We start from the raw sequence: 23,242 nt of genomic DNA, 5'->3' as shown, positions 1-23,242 counted from the left end.
ATTTATCTCCACTTTATCTCTCTCCATGCTTTGGTAAATACCCCCTAAGCCTGATCATCTAGGGCAGTGGTTCCCAACCTTTTTTCTCTCCCGTACCCCTTGATTAAGCTTTTCATTTATAAGTACCCCTCCTCTCAATTTGAAATATCCACAGTACTTATGAGTGGAAGTGAGCAGTATGCGTGTCCTAATATTAAGGAGTAGCCGTGGACTAGTATATGGTCAGGAATCGGATCCCTGTTTGTCTGGCCGCTGGCTGTGTATTATCTCAAGAGTTCGCGCTAACGCCTGTAGGATTAATGCTTCTTTCAGCCATGTCAGTGCGAAGCAGATGTTTGCTGATGTCTGAGAGCAGCGCAGGTAGCTCTCAGTGGATTGCTAGTAAGGCAAAACACAAGGGCCCTTATTCTGATCTGTGCGGCCAGATCAGAATATGCGGCCAGGACCGTGCAGGCGAATCCCCGCCTTCCATACGGATCGCCACCTCCGTCCGTACGCGGATATGTGGCGGTCCGCATGAAAGTGGACGGGGATACGCCTCCTCCATCTTGGGAGCAGCCCCTGCATTCGATGGTCGCCGACCATCGAATGCAGGGCCGCACGCTCCACCAGCTCCCGCCACCCTAGACCACACGGACACTTGTCCGTATGAAATCATGTATGGGGGCGGGCAGCTGACATCCGGCGATGTCAGATGCCCGCCCCCTACACATGCGTCACGGCTTTATTACCATGCATACGCCCAGCGTTTGCATGGGAACGCCCATGAAACGCGGGGCGTATGCATAGGGTAATGAGGCTAAGTAGCCCTTCACGCCCCTCTCCGCCCCCTGTGCGGCGTCTAAAAAAAACGTACGGCGAAACCGCTTGCACATGCGCAGAGTGACCTCTGCACATGCGCAGACTAAAAACATCGGCGGTACGACCGCAAGCGGCAAACATCGCACCAACCAGAATAAGGGCCAAGGAGACACTCATGATGCTGCAGATAGAACCGGATGTGACGCAACGTGGTTCGTCTCCATGGCAATGGTAGACTTCTTCCGCCATTACCAATGTTATTTTCAAGTACCCCCAGCTGGTCTTCAGAGTACCCCCAGGGGTACTAGTACCCCAGGTTGGGAACCACTGATCTAGGGGGCACCCAGAGTCTAAAGTTTATGACAATAAGTTATATATTTTATGCATCATTTTACCCCAGGTGGTGTCTTCTCCAATTTCACAGGCTCCGAAAAGCTGCAGTGAACAGGCTCTTTCCAATGGAAAGAACTATATAAGTGCTCCCTCTTACTCTGTGCGCATGTGTGTGTGTGTGCGCATGTGTGACCGGCATGTGTGTATGTGTGACCAGTGCAAAAACACCACTGGGGCAGAACCTGGAACTGTTATCTTTTTCTGACATAATTAGCATTAAAAGTACAGGTTAAGCATTCAGCTGCTTATCTGAGCAGCTTTCTTGGTATAACCCAGTAGTTCTCAAACTCGATCCTCACACAGTTCACATTTTCCAGGTCACCCGACAGGTGCATTCATTACTCATTGATACATTTTAAAAGATCCACAGGTGGAGCTAATGATCTCACTTGTGATTCCGTGAGGAGACCGGCAAAACATGCACTGTGTGGGGTCGTGAGGACCGACTTTGAGAACCTGTGGTTTAACCTAATATTTAAATAGGCAGAAAAATAATTGATAATCATCAGGGCTACTAAGAAATTCAACAAGTTCTCCTAATTTTGTGAATGCTAGACAAACATATGATGTGGCCACATTGTGCTCTCCATATCCGTCTATAGCCCATAGTTACTTACTCTCCCAGATGAGTCAGAAGGATCCTGAAAATTGGGTGGGCAAGTCTCCAGCTAACACACTCCCATCAACCACCACAATGTCCCCCCACTGCCACCTGCTGCCGAAAGAAAAGTGGGAGGAGTGATAGCGTGATTTGTGGCTAATTTTGTCATCATAGACTCACCCCTCACTTGCTAGTAATGCCCCCGGACCTACAATGCTAGTAATGCCCCTGGACCTACAATGCTAGTAATGCCGCCAGACCTACCATGCTGGTAATGCCCCCGGACCTACCATGCTGGTAATGCCCCCGGACCTACAATGCTGGTAATTCCCCCGGACATACAATGCTAGTAATGCCGCCAGACCTAAAATGCTGGTAATGCCCCCGGACCTACAATGCTGGTAATGCCCCCGGACCTACAATGCCAGTACCTACAATGCCGATAATGCCCGGGGACCTACAATGCCGGTAATGCCCCCTGGACCTACAATGCCAGGAATTCCCCCTGGACCTTCAATTCCGGTAATGCCCCCAGACCTACAATGCCGGTAATGCCCCCCGGGCCTACAATGCCGATAATGCCCCCCGGACCTACAATGCTGGTAATTTCCCCGGACCTACAATGCTGGTAATGCCCCCGGACCTACAATGCTGGTAATGCCCCCGGACCTACAATGCTGGTAATGCCCCCGGACCTACAATGCTAGTAATGCCCCCGGACCTACAATGCCGGTAATGACCCCGGACCTACAATGCCGGTAATGCCCCCGGACCTACAATGCTGGTAATGCACCCCGAACCTACAATGCTGGTAATGCCCCCGGACCTATAATGCTGGTAATGCCCCCGGACCTACCATGCTGGTAATGCCCCCAGACCAACCATGCTGGTAACCTCCCCGGACCTACAATGCTGGTAATGTCCCCGGACCTACAATGCAGGTAATGCCCCCAGACCTACCATGCTGGTAATGGCCCCAGACCTACAATGCTGGTAATGCTTGGCCTGGCTGCTCCCTCATGGAGCGAGCAGCCACAAAGTCAGCATGCCACTTAGGAGAACATGGCAGGATGTTGCTCTTCCTACCAGCCTGGGCCCATGTAACCTGTACCTACCCCAATGCCCTCTCAGCGCTGCATTATGTAACAATATGGAATGGTACTTTTTTGGAACCCCACTGACACCAATGCTAAATAGACTGAAGAAAGAATGAACGCTCTAACGTTTGTATTGTCACAAGTCTATGCACTACAATGGAACTGTATAACGAAATGAGGGTTGTAATTGTAGCAACATCCAGTTGTATAGTACAGTAGTGTAATACTGTAAAGTATACTGTAGTAATATAGTGCAATACATTATTATGTTCTTCTGACCAGCAGGTAAGTGCATATGGGTTTATTTGGGTAGATATTATTAGACAAGAGGTGTAATCCTTTTATCTTGTAATAAATCAATCTTATCTAGCCAATATTACAATGACAAACATCCCAACTTGGAAATAGTAAACAATAGTCAATGCATTATTCTAGCAATAATAATGTGAAAGAGAAGTACATGTACCGTGTAACTGCACTATAATTAATAATGTGAGCACACTGCCCCCTGCTGGCTGTGTATTATTATTACTCAAAATGATATTCTGTAGAGCGCAGTATCTTTGTATAAGGTTCACTTTACTACTACAAATGAAAGAAATGTTTATAAGGGACGTGGTCAGCATCATGGTAGACAGGATGCCAGCGTTCAATATGCTATGCCGACATCCCAAGTACCGTCAGAAGACTGGCACTGGAAACTCAAGAAGTGTGCGAGCCTAGAGTGCGGCGGGGGAAGAGGTGAGGTTAGGTTTAGGCTGCAGGGAGGGGAAGGTTAGAGGAGGGTGTTAGATTTAAGATGTGAGTCGGGGGGTTTATGCTGCGTGATACAGGGGTTAAGGTCAAGCCGTGGGGAGGGAGGGTTAGGGTTAAGCTACTACAAGTCTGATTAGCGGAACATGGTTAGGGCTGGTCTTTAGGCTCCCAGCATCTTCACAGTAGGGATATGATATGTATGATATGTAGCTACAAATTCCATAGCACTGTACAGGAGAGTGATAAGAAAAAACGTTATCAGATCTATTAAATTGCTAAATAAAACAGAGAAAAACTGGCTAAAGTTGCGTACACATTAGCTGTTTATCATTAACGATTTCCCATCTTTGATAATAGTTTTGGCTGCAGTTTAGGAGCAGACCTGCTGGGGAAGTGGGGGTAGGGGGCTACACTGAAACATTTGGGGACAACTAGAAATAATTATATTATTAAAAATATTATTAAATCAATATTAATATAATATTAAATAAAATAGAAACCAGATCCAGGTCTCTTGGCACAGGGGACGTGGGCTCATAGGGACAGCCTAGGATCAGGAACTCCGCTGACGGCTCAGGGCCGCTAGGCCGTGTGTAAATCACATGATACTGATAATTTATCTGATGCAAATTGGATGTAGAAAACAGCACATCAAGTGTCAGATTGTATTAGGCCTCTTGGGAAGCTGCTGGGGAAGTTCTAGGGAAATCAGATGCAATTTACAGGTCAGATAAATCTTACTAGTGTATGGGAGCCTTAAGTCATGTTACAGGACAAGTGTTTCCTGTTGAAGGCACAGTGATTCCATGGGCAGTATAGAGCTGCTGTCAGCAGTGGTGAGGTGGTAAACCTGGCGTTCTAGTAAATTCACTTAACTATTATAATAAAATACTGTAATATATTTTTAGAAGTCTAAATAAGCTGGTAATGGGGCCTAGTAAGGTCAACTATTTTATTTTTATTCAGTAAATCTATATTTAATTCTAGCTGTTAAGTCCAGTAATGCTAATGTTTATATATTTACCTTTAAGCCGGCCTCTCTATTTTGCTGCCAGGCTTGTGTTTGATATATGAGCTGGCTAAAAAGGACAGGGAGGATAAATATTCAGCAAACATTTTCTTACAGTGAGGAAGCTGACAAGAAACGTCCTTATTTGATGCATTAGTTTAGGTTTCTTTCACAAGGGCACTTGCTGGACACGCCTGACACATTTTCTGTGAACTGCCGCTGGAAGATCTATTAGTATCGGGATTAATGATTCCACTAGAAAGCATGTTGTCATAACATAGTGACATTCTTCGAAACCCTTGACAGACCAGTCAGTCACACATATTTAGAACATCACGTGTATATAAAATTCTGGTTAATAAAATTGCTAGCAAAAATTTGCTGTTTCGCTATAGGGTCGTACACACTACACCAATATTGGCGGGATCGGGTGGTGGTGGTGGGGGGGGGGACGACCGGCAAGGGCATACACACTTGCTGATGTCACACATGAGGTGGGAGACCGTAGCTGCGGCATGGCTGTCATTAACGATGACCTCCCTCGTTAATACATGCTGAATGAGAGAGGAGGTCGTTAACGATGCGCGGGAGTGCGCATTGTTAATGATGCACAGCGTACACACTGAAAGATACAGTATTGTTCACAATATCATTCAGAAAGCCCTTTATGAACGATATTGTGACCAATATCGTCTAGTGTGTAAAGCTGGGTACACAGTAGACAATATTTTGAATGATTTGGCCGTTTACAATGTCAAATCGGCCATTGTGTATGTACTATGCTACTGACGATGCACGATCCCGCGTGTCGTCAGTGACATGCCCCAGAGGACATTACTAGCAAGGGCCATGCTGCAGATTGCAGTATGGCCAGCGCTCCCTCACTGCCAACATCAGTATGTGTATGAACTTGCCAATGCCGGCTCCCCCGATGGATCCTGATGTCTGTGATATCTTTGGGTACGTCATGTAGTGTGTCTCAGTTTAAGAGTTGTGCTCACTGGTACCTTGTATATAGAGCTATTAAATGTCTAAAGGTCCATACACACTGGGAGACTTTCCCCCTGCCTGGCGCCGACAGAGGGGGGGGTGGGTGGAGGACGGTGTTGCATAGCGGAGCGCTATACAAAGCCATCCTGAAAGATGCTCATCTGCTGGTATAACCAGCAGATGACCGGCTTTCCAGGCGATGTTGCGGGAGCGCGCAGCAGCACTCACCGCTCATCGCCGGGCAACACACACTGGGCGGCTTTGAGCTGGAAGCAGCTCAAACCTGCTGTTTTGAGCGACATTCAGCTCAAAGTCGGACAGTGTGTATGGGCCTTAAGAACGGTCTTATTACAAAACTAAACTAAAATAAGAATTCACCTTTTCCTGAACCATTAGTTTTTGTGCTTTATCTGAACATATCACAAGCTTTACAAATAAACAGCAAATTCTGCTCCATTTCCTCTATCACTGAATGTGTGTCTATGGCTGATATCCAACTAACCCCGATCAATGAGGCATCTATACGAATATGAGCCTGACGGAGGAAGGAAACTTGCTCCTTTCAGTCGCCCATTAGTGAAGAGTTGATGCAGCACCTAAAAGCACCGGGTTTAGCAGAGCAGCTAAACCTGAGTAAAGAAGTGATAAGAGCCCTAAACCACCATTTGGGTGCCCATCCTACCATTAGGGTGCCCAAACAATGGACTTTGCACACATTTCTTCTCACTCCTCGGGTGGCTGTGTGTAGAAATGTGTCCCCTGTGCGGATATAGGCGGCTGAATGGATTGATTAAGCATTGAATTGGTCCATCTGGCGCCCATTTGTATAGATGCCAGAGAGGGAGAAGGGGCTTGCCCAGCAACTGAATTGCTGCCTCTGTCTCTATTGTCTGGGCTTGCAGGTACTGCAGTGGAGTGTACGCTTCTAAGTTGAGTAATGTGGATTACTGAATGCTAAGATCTACTCTGACTACAGGACTAAAAGCCAAGGTACAAAGGCAGAAATTTGTTGTCCCCATTGCAATATTTAGAAATGTCCCCCTAACCATACTTGCCTACCTGACCCTCTCCATGCATGAGGAAATGCTCTGTTCCTGGACTTCCCTGGTAATGTATGATTGCAGACACCTGTGGTGAAACACCTTTACCTAGCTCACCACAGGTGATGGCAATCATACATTACCAGGGAAACAGAGCATTTTCTCCCGCATGGAGAGGGTCAGGTTTATGCCGTTCATACAGTATGTGTCCCGCCACATTGTTGGTGCGTACAGCAGCCTAATATAGTGGGAACGTGATGCAAGCAAAGTGTGGCATGATTGGGGAGAGAGGGGGTGGGGGGATGCACATAATGTCTTTCATTTATTTCAATGGCATAGCTGGAGTGTGCTAAGAAAACATCTGTAGTTCCTTTATTGAACCACAATAGTGCCTTAGATAATGTTATGCCCCATAATAGTGCCCTAGTTTATTTTATGAACTATAGTAGTTAGTACCCTAGTTCATATGATGCCACACAGTACCCCCAATTCACATTATGACACAGTGTCTCCAGCTTAAATTATGCCACATTACAGTGCTCCAGATCATATTCTACAGTGCCCTGGTTCATATTATGCCGCACTACATTGCCTCCACTTCATATTGTGCCATATTATAGTGATGCAGTTTCCTAATAAGTAACATTCTAATGCCATCCAGTTCATTTTATATCACAATACAGCAGCATACCTAGATATATTACAGGCCCCATGGGAAGAATTTGTAGCACATAGTGATGAACAATTTACATTTAAAGCTGTGTACACATGCTTAGATTTTTCCTTGTTTTCGATTCAATTTTGCTTATAGGAGGAAAATCGAATCCACATCGAATGGTTTTTAGGACACTTTCGATCTGCATTCGATTCGATGTGCGCTCCCATTTTCTCAAAATCGAATAGAAAATCTACTTTGCAGCCAAGGAAATTCAATCCAGTAAATTGAATGAGTACATTGTGCCTACATTGTGAAATCGAAATCGAATCGAATGCAAAAGTACAGATCTAATGCCAAATCGAATGGGATGATCTAATGCCAGATCTAATAGAAAATCAAATCTAACATCAAATCTAAAGCAAATCTAAGCGTGTGTACAGGGCTTAACTTTGGCAGGGAGGGTGGACCCATCTCAGCTCTGGGGGCCACAGCTACTGCACCTGCTGCACCTATGGTAACTATGTCCTTGACTGTAAGGGTCACACAAGAACAACTACATATGGTTGATAGGTTGCATCACTTATTTTTAATTTCAGTGATTTTGTCCTAGTATGTATACTCCGCCTCTCCTTATGTATTGTTTAGATAGTCATAGACATTTATAATTAAAATGTACATTATTAACACAGCTAATATCATAAACTCACATTTGCCCCCATTTATAAATGCATGGGCTATAGCACCAGAATAAACAAGATATGCTCTACTTTGGGAATACAGCTTTGTCCTCATGTCTTGTAAAGCTGTATAGGACATACCCCAATAGATCTGCATAGCTATCTTACAGTAGGTACCATAAGCATTAACCCATTTGCACTGTAATAGTTCTGTTTCTCTTATACCATGCATCAGTTAATATTGTGCCGTGATGCCAAATACTTTGCCTTGTGATGCAGGGATCATATCAGGAGCACGGAGGATGCTATTTCCATGCTGTTGCACTCGGTGCTGTCTCATTTAGATAAAAGTAATACATATGCTTGACTATTGTTTGTGGACTTTAGTTCAGCATTTAACACGGTCATTCCGGCTAGTTAGTTAGTTATCAAACTGACAGAGCTGGGAATTATCAGTTCTATGTGCAACTGGATTGCAGATTTATTGACTAACAGACCACAGGTTGTTAGATCAGAATCCAATTGTTCTACATCTAGGCCCTTATTCTGGTTCACCCTCAAAGGCAAATTCCTTCTGAAATGGACAAAATCCCGTGCACTGCCGGTCTGGCAGATGTAACGTGCAGAGAGAGTTAGATTTGGGTGGGGCTTTACTTCAAAGTGAGATCTATATCGCAGTGTAAAAATAAAGCAGTCAGTATTTTCCCTGCACAGAAACAAAATAACTCACCCAAATCGAATGCCCGGTACACACCAGGATGACTCGCTCACGATGCACATGGGGAGCGGGTCGTCAGTGTCTCGTCCAACCCGCTCACAATCACGCGGAGTGCATGACCCGCTCACGATCCGATCGTGACCCGCACCCGGGTGTATGGTCGTTTTCAGATCCTACCTGCTGCAGGTAGGATCTGAATAACGACCGATCGACCCGCGGGGCCGCACATCCGATCGGGATCGGATCAGAACAGGACAGAAAAGGGCCCAATCAACATACAATCTACATCCAATCTGTCGGAATTGGATCTAGATTGATGGGATCGGACTCTTGTCATCCTGGTGTGTACCCTGCATAACTCTCACTGCACATGTTACATCTGCCCCACCTGCGGTGCACATGGTTTTGTCCATTTGAGAAGGAATTTGCCATTGCGAGTGAACCAGATTAAGGGCCCTATTATACTAAACAAAGGGGTACCGCAAGGCTGTGTGTTAAGTCCATCTGTACTCTGTTTTTACTTTTGATTGTAAAACAATACATCCATCCAATACGATCATTAAGTTTGCAGGTGACTACACTGATAGGTCTCATTAGTAATAATGACAAAACAGCCTATAGAGAAGAGATACAGGGGGAAATTTACTAAGATGTGTATTCTACTTCACATGTGATATTGCTATGGGCAACCAATCAGAATCAACTGCTTATTTATTTATCACCCTAGAAGATAGTAGACAGGATCTGATTGGTTGCCCATAGCTACCTCACATGTGAAGTAGAATACACATCTTAGTAAATTCCCCCACAATCTCTTGCTGCCTGGTGTAGTAACAACAATCTGTTACTTAACATCAGTAAAACAAAAGAGATTATTGTTTAAAAAGTAAACATGTTGTCCCTATTCAGATAAATGGGAAGGAGGTTGAAAGGGTTGTTCCGAGTTTAACATTTTTGGGCGCCCTGTTGTAATGTCTGTGCGCGCACTTGGTAAGTTGTGTGTGCACGCACAAGCGCACAGCTTAGAGGGAACACTGGCAGGAGGCAGTGTCATCACCCTGGGCTGGGGCTGTACTGAGCAAAGGACACTTTGGAGGGGCTGCTGGAAGTTACCCCAGGGGTAGGAACAGCCTGGTGTGTGCAGCTACTCCTACTCCTAGTACTGTGTAATGAGATGGGGAAGTCAGTGTGAGGATAAATCATGACAGTGTAGTGACTAAGGTGGTGGCGGGGGGAGGGGTGCTGTCTATCTGGACAGCCCCAGGCCCCACAATTTCTAGTGGCAGCCCTGTACACAGCTTTAATGTGGTGTATATAGTCAGAGGCCAGTTTCCCTGCAGCAATCTAACGGCTTCTATACACCAGATTGATACTAGGCCTGAACGCACAATCTCGACGGATCGTGTGTATTCTCGTTATGATAAGCAATCCCGCGGGTCGTGAGGCCGGCCCTCTTATCAGATGTGCTGCACTTCTGATCCATTGGCTTTCATTGCGTTCGTAAACAGATTGTATATGTGCTATTTAAGCACATACGATCGCTTGTTCGACTGCTCCATGACCTGCATATGATTAGGTTGTATGCAGGACGTCCTGATATATGGCCAGCTCAAGTTTGATATATGTATATATGTATGGGAGTCAGAGATCTGGCACTCTGTTTGAATAGTTAGAGAACCTGAGTAATCAGCAGGAATGGAGATACTGAGCAGAACTTTGAGGCACGGCACTCAGGGCAGCCGAGAGGTATGCCGGGCCCCGGAAAAGTTTTGGGGGGCGTGGCCTAATCTTAAAAATGTTAAAAACTAAATTGTTTAAGGTGGGGGAAAAAACACTCTAAAGTCATCCCCCACCCCCTTACCCCACCTAAGCAGGAGCACACACCTACAGGCTGTAGGCTACAGAATGTGCTGTGCTGACAACAAGCTCAGCATGAGCTCTCATGCTGTCAGTGAGACGCTCATGCTGAGCCTGCTGTCAGCACAGCATATGCTGTAGGTGTGTGCTGCTGCCCGGGAAGGATGGAGGGGGAAGGTATGGGGGGGGGGGGGGGCAGACCAGGGCCACTACCGGGGCCCTCCAGTAAGCCTGGGCTCGGGTAATTAGTACCCGCTCCCCCCCCCTCTCAGCAGCCCTGACGGCACTACAGGATTTGCAAAGGTGAAGAAAATTATTAAACAACGTTTTGGGGGTTCTACGGACCCCGTCGTCAGGTGTACGGAATGTATGTATGTATATATATATATATATATATATATATATATAGTACAGTGTAGATAGGCGGCACTCAAATCTTCAATAAACAGACTGACTCAAAGAGCTCAGAAGTTCAAGATGACGTTTCGGTTTATTAACCGAAACGTCATCTTGAACTTCTGAGCTCTTTGAGTCAGTCTGTTTATTGAAGATTCGAGTGCCGCCTATCTACACTGTACTACATTTGCCATTTGGCCGTGGAGGGCACCGTACCAGCTGTTGCTGTTGATTGCATGGAGTGCCGACCATCCATCCTGTTCCTCTATATAACCTGACGACAATTTGAACAATAAATTGAAACGTTGCTGCTTGAAAACCAGCTGGCAAATCTTTTTGCTTCTCTACAATTGCCACGAGTGCCCCACCGCAAGTCTTCTATATATATATATATATATATATATATATATATATATATATATATATATATATATACAGTGGTCGAAGTGGAAATTTTGAAGTGGGGGTATGGAAATTTTGAAGTGGGGGTATGGAAAAGTAAAGAGTGAATATAGTGTGCACCTTCGGACACCCCCCTGTCCATCAACATCCCCTGCCAGACTGCCCCGTTGTACAGGGGAAAAAAACTTTTTTTTTTTTATCTTCAGATTAAAGTGGGGGTATGCCATACCCCCGTATACCGCCCCACTTCGACCACTGTATATATATATATATATATATATATATATATATATATACAGTACATATATCTCAGTTCCATTCACCTGGGGGTCTCAATGAAATGGTCCTGCGGATAATAATCCAAAAGAAATTGCACTTACCAGGGCTTTTCATATGCACAGAGATAGGTTTTCTATATTAGTCCATTTTTAACAGTGATATAGTACAGACTCTTTAGTTGACGTTTTGGCTACAGAAGCGTGGCCTTATTCACCACAGCACCACTGCAGTAGAACAACAAATGCTCCCTATCGCCAACAAAGCCTCTATATACCAATATTGCAAACCGTCCCTTACTATATTATATATATATATATATATATATATATATATATTCTGAACATTTTAATACCTTAGTACAACCACTGTTGCCATACCTCGGAACATTGCAAAACTAGATACCGCGCACATCTAAAAAGGGGTTGTGGCTTCATGGGGAGGGACTTGGTCTTATTACCCCCCCCCCCCCCCTTTTAATCACTATGGTCTGACAAAAAAGGGGGGCTTGCCTCTCAGATCCAAAAAGTGAATTGATGCCATGTACATGAGTAACATGTACATACTGATTGTACAACATTTGTTCTCCCACTGCTCCTCCGAAAGCAGGAGAGGTGGGACATGGGAGGTACAGTATGCTGTTACTGATGTACTACTGGGACTAGTTTTGAGGGAAATGGTGTGAAGTTATCTTATCTATAGTAGATAGATATAGATCGATAGATAGATAGATAGATAGATAGATAGATAGATAGACATCACTTATATATTCATACACTGTATGTATATATAGATAGGCGATATGTGAACTGGCACTGCATCCGTTATTGATTATCAACTGCCTGGGTGCCTTTGTATGATTATAATACTTGCGTGGTATGTAATGTACTGTATATGTCTCTCTCAATTACAGTATGTAGTCCATGAGAGAGAGAGAGAGAAAGAACCAGGGGTTGGATAAGTCAGACTCCCTGACATGCCAGCCGGCAGCAGCAAGAGCTCAGTGTGTACCGGGCAGTGTAGTGCTATGCTGATTGTTACCTGAATGACAGTCTCCAGCTTCATCGGTGATCCCTCCTCGCTCGCCATGACGCTGCCCTTTCTCCGCCGTTATCCCGTGCACTGTACTGCACTCCGTCGCACCACGCTCTGAGCTGCCGTTTTGGGCCGAGGAGCATGGTTTTGACGTTTCCATGGTAATAGCGGACGCTGAGGCCCAGACCGTTGCCTTGGTTACAGAGCGCGGCGGCAGAGCGGTGGTCTAGAAGCCAGTGATGTGCTGTTGGCGGAGTTTGGTAACCTGGGTGACGGCGGCTGGGGGCGTGGCTACAGAACTGGTTACGTTTGGCATGGGGTTGTGGGTTAGTTTTATATTAGTGCGGGAAAGTGCGGGGAGAAAGAGGGAGATCATGGATGGTGATGAGGGGAAGAGAAAGTAACGTATCTGTCCACGGCACGATGCACTCGAGCGCTCCTGAATAAATGCTGTGCACCTGCCGTGTGTCGTGGCGGCATACTGACTGTACTTGGCTGGCTCAGTGTTACCGTCCTCAATCAGTACAGAGTGTTTGCACTATTGTTCACAAGCGTCACACGCTTTCTGTTTTGCATTATGTACAGCAGGAGACGCGCTTGTAGTGACCATGTATTGCTTGTACAGGGTCATTAGGTGAGCATATCTGCCACTAGTCTGACACGTTGGCCACTTCCGCCCTGTGGCAGAATTGTGGAAGGATCAGAGCTACTGTACTCACATTTGCATAGACTGGAAAAATCAATTTATGGTTCATAAATTGCGACATGATTGCAAATAGCGATCCGTTTGCAATGCAGCAAGGTGTGTCTTCTCTTTCAGACTGGGTCTGGGCGGCAGGTATCTCACAGTCCTCTGCAACTTTGCAGATCAATGATCAGGTCTGAATCAGGCCCTATATCCTTTCATATAATATAAACATACTGCTGAGTATTACAGCTCTAGCTGTTCATGCGGTGACAGCCATGGACAATGTACAGGATAAATCAGAATAGCAAAGCTGGTCTTGTTAGAAACATGCATCATTTCTAAAGGTGCTAATACACTTATCTGATTTTGGGACGGTTTCACCTGATCCCGACGGATCGGTACAAGAAATCTGCCCAAATCAGATGTGTTTGACTTCCCATCCGACCTGAAGCGTGGTCCTGTGCACATCAGGTTGGGACGTAGAGATTGAACGTTCTGCACACAATATTGGATCGGACCAATCAGCGGCACATCAAGGGTGCTTTTTAGCACCCGCAATGTGTTGGGCCGCTGGTACACACCTATGTACCTCAGCCAATCGACGGCCAGCCTGTCTGGCCACACTGTACTTGCCACTCAGTGCAAGTTTCCAGACACTGCTTGCTTCAGCCTGGGACCCGCCACTTCCCAAATGGAGTAAAAATCCCAGCGGTCAAAATACCAGAGCCGGAATCCCGACTGCCGCAATGCCAGCAATTTCTCCCTTCTCCACGACACCCATAGAGGGAGAATAAAATAGTGTGCCAAGCATAATGAGGCGATGGGCCTGCTGCGTGGCAAGCGCAGCGAGGCCGCAAGGGGGGGGGGGCGATCCACGGCCCCCCTTGTCGGTATTTCGGCGGTCGGGATTCCGGCATCGGGATTTCCTACTGAATCCCCACTGCCGTCTCGCTGTTGCGTGTTCACCACCCCCCCCCAAACCCCCCCCCAGGCGTTCAAGGCAGCCCGGCACCTGCTCCTCACCAGGTTTTTTTTTTTTTTTTAATCTGCCCCTGCAGCACCCCGGGAGTTTACATGGGATAAATCGCATGTGGTTTATCACATGTAAAAAATGGCACATCAAGTGCCAAATCGTTAGTGAGCTCTCCCAAGTAGCTCAGGGGGAGCTCAGGGGAAATTAGGTCTTACTTGTCCTCAGGACAGGGCTGTTAAGTTTTTTCATTGTGTACACATTAGCAAGGTGAGATTTCACCTTGCATCCTTCTGATCGCTGGCTACTGCACATTCGTTGGCATGCAACTAGGTCTGAATTACCCCCATTGCCCTAGGCTGCTGAGTTAACCTAATAGTTAATCAGACACAGGACCACGCCACATACCATTAGACCTCTCTGAATGATCCTTGCATTCCCGATAGACAAAAGTGTCATCAAACTGTTTGATAATGCTTTACGTATGGAAAACCCACCACCCACTGTCACAGACTTCATTATCAGCAATATCAGACTATTCTGGTGAGATGACAGCAGAAGATGTAAGCATGACATCACATCACCTTCACATGGACTCCTTTGACACTAGCATTGGCAGGAAGGGGATGGACCAGTGCCCAGTGATTCCTTTTATGACTATCTCAGGGCCCACCTTTGCCCATGGTGGACTAGTATATTAGCAGTATCACTCAGGGATTACAGTATGTTCAGAAAAGACAATACTTCAATTGACCAATGTTTCAATGTATTTTACATTTTCCTCAGGGATACAGATAAATCACACTCGTACAGGTGCTCACCAGCTGGGAGTGCTCAGTCTCAGTATGCCTGCCAATGGCCATTGCTCCATATGGCATCACACCCAGTTCCTCCATGTGATCTGGTGTCAGCCGCATTGAAAGTGAGCAAGCCTCTACCATAATTGCCCACTATGCATTCAGCCGGGCATCATGGCACATCGTGACAAACTGAATTCCTCCTATGGCATTTAGGACAGAATGTTATGGAAATGCCAGGAGGATGTTGGAACTGTTGAATCAGAAGATACTGTGTAGGTAGATGTGTGAGGTGGGTACAGTCTAGTGGGAAGGAAGGTAGTGAGTGTATTATTCATGGTGCAGGTGTACATGCATTGGGGAAATTTACTAAGATGTGTATTCTATTTCACATGTGATGTTGCTATGGGCAACCAATCAGAATCTACTTATTATTTATTTTGCACCCTCTAGAACAGGGCTGGGCAACACCGGCCCTCCAGATGTTAGTGAACTACACATCCCAGGATGCTTTGCATTAGTTTTGCTATGTGGCCATGCTGAAACTGATGCAAGGCATGCTTGGATGTGTAGTTCCTCAACATCTGTAGGGCCGGTGTTGCCCAGCCCTGCTCTAGAAGATAGTAGACAGGATCTGATTAGTTGCCCATAGCAACACATGTGAAGTAGAATACACAACTTAGTAAATTCCCCCCAATATCAATTAGCAATCCTATAGTCTGCACAACTCAGGATGTTATGTACGCACTCTAGTGGAAGACAAACCAGTGTATGAACATGCTTATTGACAGATATTTTATTTGGTAATGTTTGCATTATTCAGGGACAGGAATGCGGGACACAAATTGGAGATGTGTGAAAATGGATGATGCTGAGACGGTGTTTCAGCCGTACAGTGCAGAGCATTTACATCTTGTTCTTGGTACAGTGCTGCAGAGCATCACGCAGAGCCTCCAAAACTCGATCTACATTAGTTTTAGTTGAGTTGTATCCCATGAGTCCAATACGTAGAACCTGTCAAGGGAAGGCAGATAGGTTATATGGGAACTTCTCTACTGTCTGACAAATCTTACATGTTGTTGTGGTCTGATCTCCACCCGAAGGCTGCTCCACACAACAAAGTAAGGTGTTTGCAGAGCGGTAAATGTTATGGAAATGCTGCGTTATCTCTGACATTTGCTTGCAGTCAGTTTGATACGGTTACATTTCCAACACATACCACAGGTTTTTGGGGGGTGTTCAATCCGGGCCGTTTTCACACAGCTGGATTGTAACTCAACAGTTGGAATTCACTGTTGCAGCTGTCGAGTGTCGGAAAAATGGAGACTGTCGGCAAAAACAGCCGCGGATTGTCGAAAACCGCAGGCGGAAATAGCATCCAGGATTGAATACTCCCCTGCATTAATCAAAACCTCTTGTGTGCATGGATCTAAATGCCCATATGCTGAGTTGTACTGTCTATGTGATTGCACTGCTTCTATCAATACTAATACTAGCCATCATCATTATGATCTGGGGGCCCTTGTGCCATGAGAGATCCATCTTAAATCAGATCTCTGTCTAATGAATCAAAGCCAGCACTTTTGTGTATCTGCTTCAGTAATGCCCCTCTAACACCCGGTTTTGCCCCTTCACATAAGTTAAGACTGAGTTGCATACAATTCCTTTAACCCAAAGGTGTGTGCGACCGGCTATGTAGTATGCCCAGTGTGAAAACACACAAGATGCATCCACAGTAAAACAACTTTGAGAGCAACACTGATTCAACCCAACATTCTAAACCATCATGTTTCTGAAAGGCATGGCTGATGAGAGAAGGGGAGTGGGGTACTTATTATCTTGCCCAGGCTTGTTCGAGTGGCCAAGTGGGTGCCTGTTCCAGGAGTTGAGGGGACAAATCTCCATTTTACAGAGCTCATTGTATTTTTCATTAAAAAATTTTTTTAATGGAGCGGAAACCACACCTCCCATGGATATCAGCCCTTCTTCCCCCTCCCCTGGGCCTGCCATAGTGGTCATCTCTATGGCCCAGTTGCAAGGTCAAAAGATTACATTAAGATATTTTATTGTGCACAAAACATAGAGCAATTATTAAAAGAGCTTACTCAATATGATAATATTGCAATTACTGTATATATGTACTCTTATTTCCAATGTGGAGAACAAGCCCTGATTGGACAGAGGGGGGCAATCCGAAATTTTGGGGCTTTGAAACCAGAAGGGACACTTTCAAGGGCTATCACCACCTATGGTACAGAGTTCAAACTAAGCATTGCACAGCAAGCATATGATTGGATAGTCATTCAGGGGAGAAGACATCACCAGCCAATCTCTGACTAACATATCTGACTATGTAAAATGCATTGGTAAAAATCCACAAAAATATACAAAAAAAATATCCCATATCGTAACAGACTAATATTTGGAAATTTTCCTGCTAGAGAGTGTAGCTAACAATTTACATACATACATAATTTAAGATATTGACACTGTTTATCATGCTAGACAGTTATCAGACAAACTAATACCCCTTTCACACCGCACAAATAATCCGGGACCGACCAGGGTTGTTGCTGGGTCAACCCGGGTCACTGTGCGGTGTGAAAGGTCCTTTGGAAAAAACCCGGGTCCAGCAACCCGGCAATGCGACCTGGGTAAAAAGAAGGGTTCTACCTAGGTTGGACCCAGATTGCTGGGCAGTGTTAACGGGTAACCGGGGCTGAGCGTCCCGGTCACGTTCACTTCTATGGAGGAGGCAGCAGCGTTATCTTAACGCTGCTGCCTCCACCCCCACCCCTGTCTGATGGCTAACGCTCTGCCCTGCCCCCCAGATGACATCAGTGTCTCGGCATTTGAGCACCTAATCTCGGGCCTGACCCGGCATTTGCAGTTCTGTAAGCAATGTAAAGAAGATAAATAAATGGCCATTTGGGTCAATTACCTATGCGGTATTAGTAATGTAAAGTGCATACAAATTGGTTAATCCAATAATTTCGCCTCATATTCCTAATTGACTCCATACCTTTCCAGCAGAGGGCCCCAGCCCTCCACTGATTTCAATGCTGTGATTCTTCATGATATATGTTGCGATGTCTTTCAAGTCATACCCGTTTGGCACAGTGAATGTTGTCACAGTGGGGAGTCGCAGCGCCTGCAGTGATTAACGTGATAATATTTACAAAGTGAAGCTGTTGGAATTTCTACTATGTGGTTTCATCACAACTATTCAAAGAGAAAATATAAAACCCATAGCAAATAGCATTTCCTACATGGACTATAGCTCAAACTGGTCAATTTGGGGCAAGTCCAGACATGGTACATGGAGTCAAGTGCAAGAAATGTCACGTCGCAAACAAAGGATAAACTAAATCCTCTTGTGTGATATATACACCGATTTCCTTCTACAGCTCTTATAAACAATCCATGGAGTAGAAGCCAGTAGTCATACAATGATATAAATGTTAACTACTAGGGTAGGTGCCCACAGGTTATTTTTCTTGCAAGATAATCTAAGTTATATGTGTGTAACATAGGTGGTTCAAGGACATAGCAATTGTTCACAGTTATTTAATTCAGAATTTATGGAGTATGATTTGCGTTCCATTGCTGTTTATACATTTGCTGTTCAGCTTAAAGAAGAGTGAGAAAAATACATATACATGGTATTTATAGTTATACTGGGGAGCCCGGAGCTCCCCCAGCATCATAGCATCAGAAACACCTACTCCTACCAATGTAGCGTTTGGCATATGTCACAAATAGGGGACTATGCAGGGTCATCTTTTCGTATGGCGAACGCATTCAAGCCCCTTGCAGGCTCGGTGAGCACGCCACGTTGCAGGCTCGGTGGCAAGTTGCACGTGGCACCTATTCTATTCTTCCTCTTTGGGGGTAGTGGACCCCCACAAGGGAAAATAGGCCGTGACTTGCAGAATTCCGACTGTCAGTGAGTCATCCGGCACCTGGGCGACAGCTAGAGCTGAGGTTCTAGAAATTAAAGTTGGCATAAAATACCCTTTTAGCTGAATAGAAATCTTGTACATGAAGTTTTAAATGATTTGTTTACCTTTAGGATTCAGTTTTATGTGCTAAAATGATAATAAAGTATCATTACTCACAGGGTCCTTCACAAAGAGCTTTAGTCCTAGAGCTTCTAATCCTTTATGAAGCCTTAGAGCGTTCTCGTGATGTTTCTCCCAGGATCGCTCCAGACCCTGGAAATAGAATTTATTATTCAACATCAGTAGATCATTATTCCAAAATACAGTTAAAAGCTGGAAATGGGATCTGATGTTTAGTAATATTTATGAGACTTGCCTTATATCAGTGATTTTAAATTCAATATACCTGTAGGTCACTCACCTTTCTGTGGTGCTCATTATCTTGGTTTGGGTAAGGTGGGGAGAGCAGGGTATAGGTTACATTATGAGTATGACTGCTATGGCCCTTATTCAATGCGGCCGACGAGGGGGTTAAATGGCGGGCATCGCTGAAAACAAAATTGTCAGAGGACAGCGAGGATTCCCCAAACAGCGAGGCTCACAGCTAATGCAGGGAGCCCGCTGCATTTTGCTGTGAGCCTCACTGTTTTCCCCATTGCTACAAAAACCCAGCGACAGGGAAACAGCATGTGCAGGGGGTTCAGTTGAATACTCACCGTACCAGCTGTGACAGCAAGCAGTCAGCACGGCTTCCTGTCACAGCTCGCAAAAAATCATTGAATATACAGTACCCCTATAAGTGTGGCCTATTTTATCATGATTTCCCAGTGGGCAATGTTGTTATATAGACCATTATAGAGAGTCCGTAGCAGGAATGATTTTTTAAATGTCATGCTATAAGTAAGGATACCGCATGTTATTGTCTTCCTTATATTTTCTACAACCAGATCTGTTTTATGTTTTCCTGCTGTAAACACCTTTCCTTTGACCTCAGGGAGTCCCTCACGTACATTGCTAATTCTTATAACTACCTAATTATTATTTTATAGACTGTATGAGAACACTTTCTAGATTTGATCCCATTATCCACACTGATCCAATAATTACACAGAGGAACTGTACTGTGCTAATATCCGAGATGTATTAAGGTTGGATTTATATGACAGCCTGTGTTTATTCTTCTAATATACTGTAAGTCTTGCATTGCTCAACCTACTCTAAAGCTGATTACACACTAGATGATCCAGTGGATTGGATTGACATAATGGACACGTAGGGTGACATTTAGGGCCTTATTCTAGTTCACTCTTTCTGACAAAATCCTTCTTAGATGGACAAAACCATGTGCACTGCAGGTGGGGCAGATGTAACATGTGGAGAGAATTAGATTTGGGTGGGGTTTTACTTCAAAGTGAGATCTATATTGCAGTGTAAAAATAAAGCAGCCAGTATTTACCCTGGACAGAAACAAAAGAACTCACCCAAATCTAATTCTCTCTGCACATGTTACGCAGGGTTGCCGACTTTTTATGTCTCCTCTCCGGGAGAAGCCCGGAGAGGAGACTTCCAGCTGCAGTTCGGGGGGGGGGGGGGGGGCTTGAGCTTTACATCATTAAGCCCCGCCCCTGGATGGTAAAACCCCCCAATTAACGGATCTCCGTGGAGGGGGCGTGGCTAAAATAACGTGATTTTAGCTCCGCCCCCTCTGAGACCCGCGGATTGACGGATTTCAATCAAAAAGTATGGGGAAGACGCCGCAATCGGGGGGTGGCGTGGGGGCCCCCCGGAATCCGGGAGGGTTGCCCACCTTTCCGGGGGGCCGGGAGGAGGACCCGATTTTCGGGATCCTCCCGGTAATTCCGGGAGGGTCGGCAACCCTGATGTTACGTCTGCCCCCCTGCAGTGCACATGGTTTTGTCCATCTAAGAAGGATTTTGTCAGAAAGAGTGAACTAGAATAGGGCCCTTAATGAGATGACATTAAATGTGATTTGTGAGATTTTTAGTCAAAAAACGGGCGAAATCGCACTTTTTCCCAAAGTCACATATTTAATGAGATGCGAAAAAAGGCAAAAAACACCTTTTTTGACACGAATTGCACATTCTGAAGGTCCCCCTCCTGAGCCTAACCAGCCCCGGGCTCATTGAGCCGGACCTGGTTCCAAAAATACGGGGGGGGGGGAGCGTAGGGGTCCTCCGTATTTCTGAAACCAGCCCCGGACTCTTGGACTGGTCCTGGTTCCAAAAATACGGGGGACAAAAAAACAGCACCAGGCTCCAACAGCCCGTGGTGTCATGCCACAGCCAGGGGTCTTTTTTTATATAGGGTCCCCCTGCCAAACCATGAGCACTGTGGCTGGTCAGCCTTGGACAGGGAACCTGGGGGAGTCTCCCCCCCAGGCTTCACCCACCCCCCCCCCCAGGGCTGAAGCCCGGCGCTGTTGCTGGCATCCCAGGGCTTTGGACGCCGGCCTGATAAGGTTAAGGATAAGGTTAAAACACACAAGGTTAAAACACACATTCATAACATTGCATTATACAGGTGAACTACAAGTGCCAACAGGCCTCCCCGCATGCTGGGACATGGCAAACCACAAGTCCTAGCATGCGGAGCATTAATGGGCCTGATGGGACTTGTAGTCCATGTTAAAATAAAAGAGACACACAGAAAAGAAGAACTTTATTACACACACAAACACACACCTCACTTTTACACTAATATACTTACCAACCCAGGGTCCAGCACTGCCCTCCCTGCTCCAGAGCCAGCTCACCCCACACTGACAGCGGGGTGAGCCGGCTTTCTCAGAAGCTGCTAACAGCTTCTATAGCGCTGTCCCAGCGCTACAGAGGCTGCTAGCGTGGTTGGCTTATGCGTCTCCATGGAGACGCATAAGCCAACCATGCTAGCAGCCTCTGTAGAGACGCATAAGCCAACCACGCTAGCAGCATCTGTAGCACTGGGACAGCAATATAGAAGCTGTTAGTAGTGCCGGAGAAAGCCCGCTCATCTCGCTTTTAGTGCGGGGTGAGCTGGATCTGGAGGAGGGTGGGGTAAATACTGGCTGCATTATATTTAAACTGCAATTTAGATTTCAGTTTCAACACACCCCACCCAAATTTAACACTCCCTGCACATGCTACATCTGCCCCACCTGCAGTGCATATGCTTTTGCCCATTTTGAGAACAAATTTGTATTGCGATCAGATCTGAATAAGGGCCAGTGTGTACCCAGCTTAATGATTTCTATCTCTCCACCCACAATCCCTGGTGACAGAGCATTAGTGTGTGCACAGGCAGCAAGCTGAAGGCATGTGGCTAGGGATACCAATCCCGGGGCATTTTTTCAATCCCGGAATTCGGGATTGAAAAATGCCCAATCCCAGGATTCCCTAATGCAAATATTCGCCCTGGCCGCCTGCATATTTACTTACAGATGCGGTGCGGTCGGACGGATGTAGCCTGGGTGGGTCGGTGGCATGATGCAGCCTAGGCGGGTGATGGTACGGGGGTCAGCCTCGGTGGGTGGGCGGTCTTGGAGGCGGCGGGAAATCAGCGCGACGGGAGGTCAGTGGGTCAGGCTGTTGTGTGGCCTGCGCAGCGTGACCTCTGACGTCGTCACGCTGCGCAGAGCCGCACTGCCTGGGATGGGAGAAGCCGGGCAGCGTCTGAGCACTAGCTCAGACGCTGCCCGGCATTAGACTGTGCATGCGAAGTCTAATACCGAAATCCCGGGATTGGAAACTCCAATCCCGGGATTGAAATCCCGGCATTTTAGGGGCCAAATCCCAGGATCCCGCTGATCCCAATCCCGGGATTGGCCACCCTACATGTGGCTGAGTATTTCAGCAAGGAGGACAGATACATGACCAGTTCCCATCTGCAGCACAGCTTAGGCTAGAAAGATTAGGGTGGTTGGGTAGGTGAAATTTTGAGGATCAGGACACTGAGGATCATGAGTAAGTATAATAAAGAACAATATAGATAAGGACAGAAGGGTTAGTGGAGAATGAGGAGTAAGATGAAGTTGGTCTCACCCTAATAAAATGTATTGTACATTCCTATGTGTTATTTTTTTATTAGCAGTTTCTTATATAGCACACACATATTCCGCAGCGCTTTACAGAGAATATTTGAACA

General features: G+C 45.9%; 2 protein-coding genes across 3 annotated transcripts in view; both read right to left on the bottom strand.

The window, feature by feature from the left end:
- Positions 1-13,052, bottom strand: part of CROCC2 (ciliary rootlet coiled-coil, rootletin family member 2) — a 151,627-nt gene extending 138,575 nt beyond the window's left edge. Inside the window, exon 1 of one of the 2 annotated variants that reach the window (XM_083178176.1) lies at positions 12,713-13,052. In XM_083178176.1, coding sequence (XP_083034302.1) covers positions 12,713-12,760 — 48 coding nt within the window. In that variant the 5' untranslated portion in view covers positions 12,761-13,052. The remainder of the gene's footprint in view (positions 1-12,712) is intronic. The other variant, XM_083178177.1, reaches the window with a different exon arrangement.
- A 2,890-nt stretch (positions 13,053-15,942) lies between these two features.
- AGXT (alanine--glyoxylate aminotransferase) overlaps positions 15,943-23,242 on the bottom strand; it is a 43,610-nt gene continuing 36,310 nt past the window's right edge. The window contains exons 9-11 of the mRNA XM_083178175.1: positions 19,280-19,375; positions 18,184-18,312; positions 15,943-16,175 (exon numbers count right to left, since the gene is read on the bottom strand). Coding sequence (XP_083034301.1) covers positions 16,068-16,175; positions 18,184-18,312; positions 19,280-19,375 — 333 coding nt within the window. The 3' untranslated portion in view covers positions 15,943-16,067. The remainder of the gene's footprint in view (positions 16,176-18,183; positions 18,313-19,279; positions 19,376-23,242) is intronic.

Source organism: Crinia signifera, chromosome 3, assembly GCF_055691185.1.
Source record: "Crinia signifera chromosome 3, ASM5569118v1, whole genome shotgun sequence".
Classification (NCBI taxonomy): Eukaryota; Metazoa; Chordata; class Amphibia; order Anura; family Myobatrachidae; genus Crinia; species Crinia signifera.
This window is presented reverse-complemented; position numbering and strand designations above follow the sequence as displayed.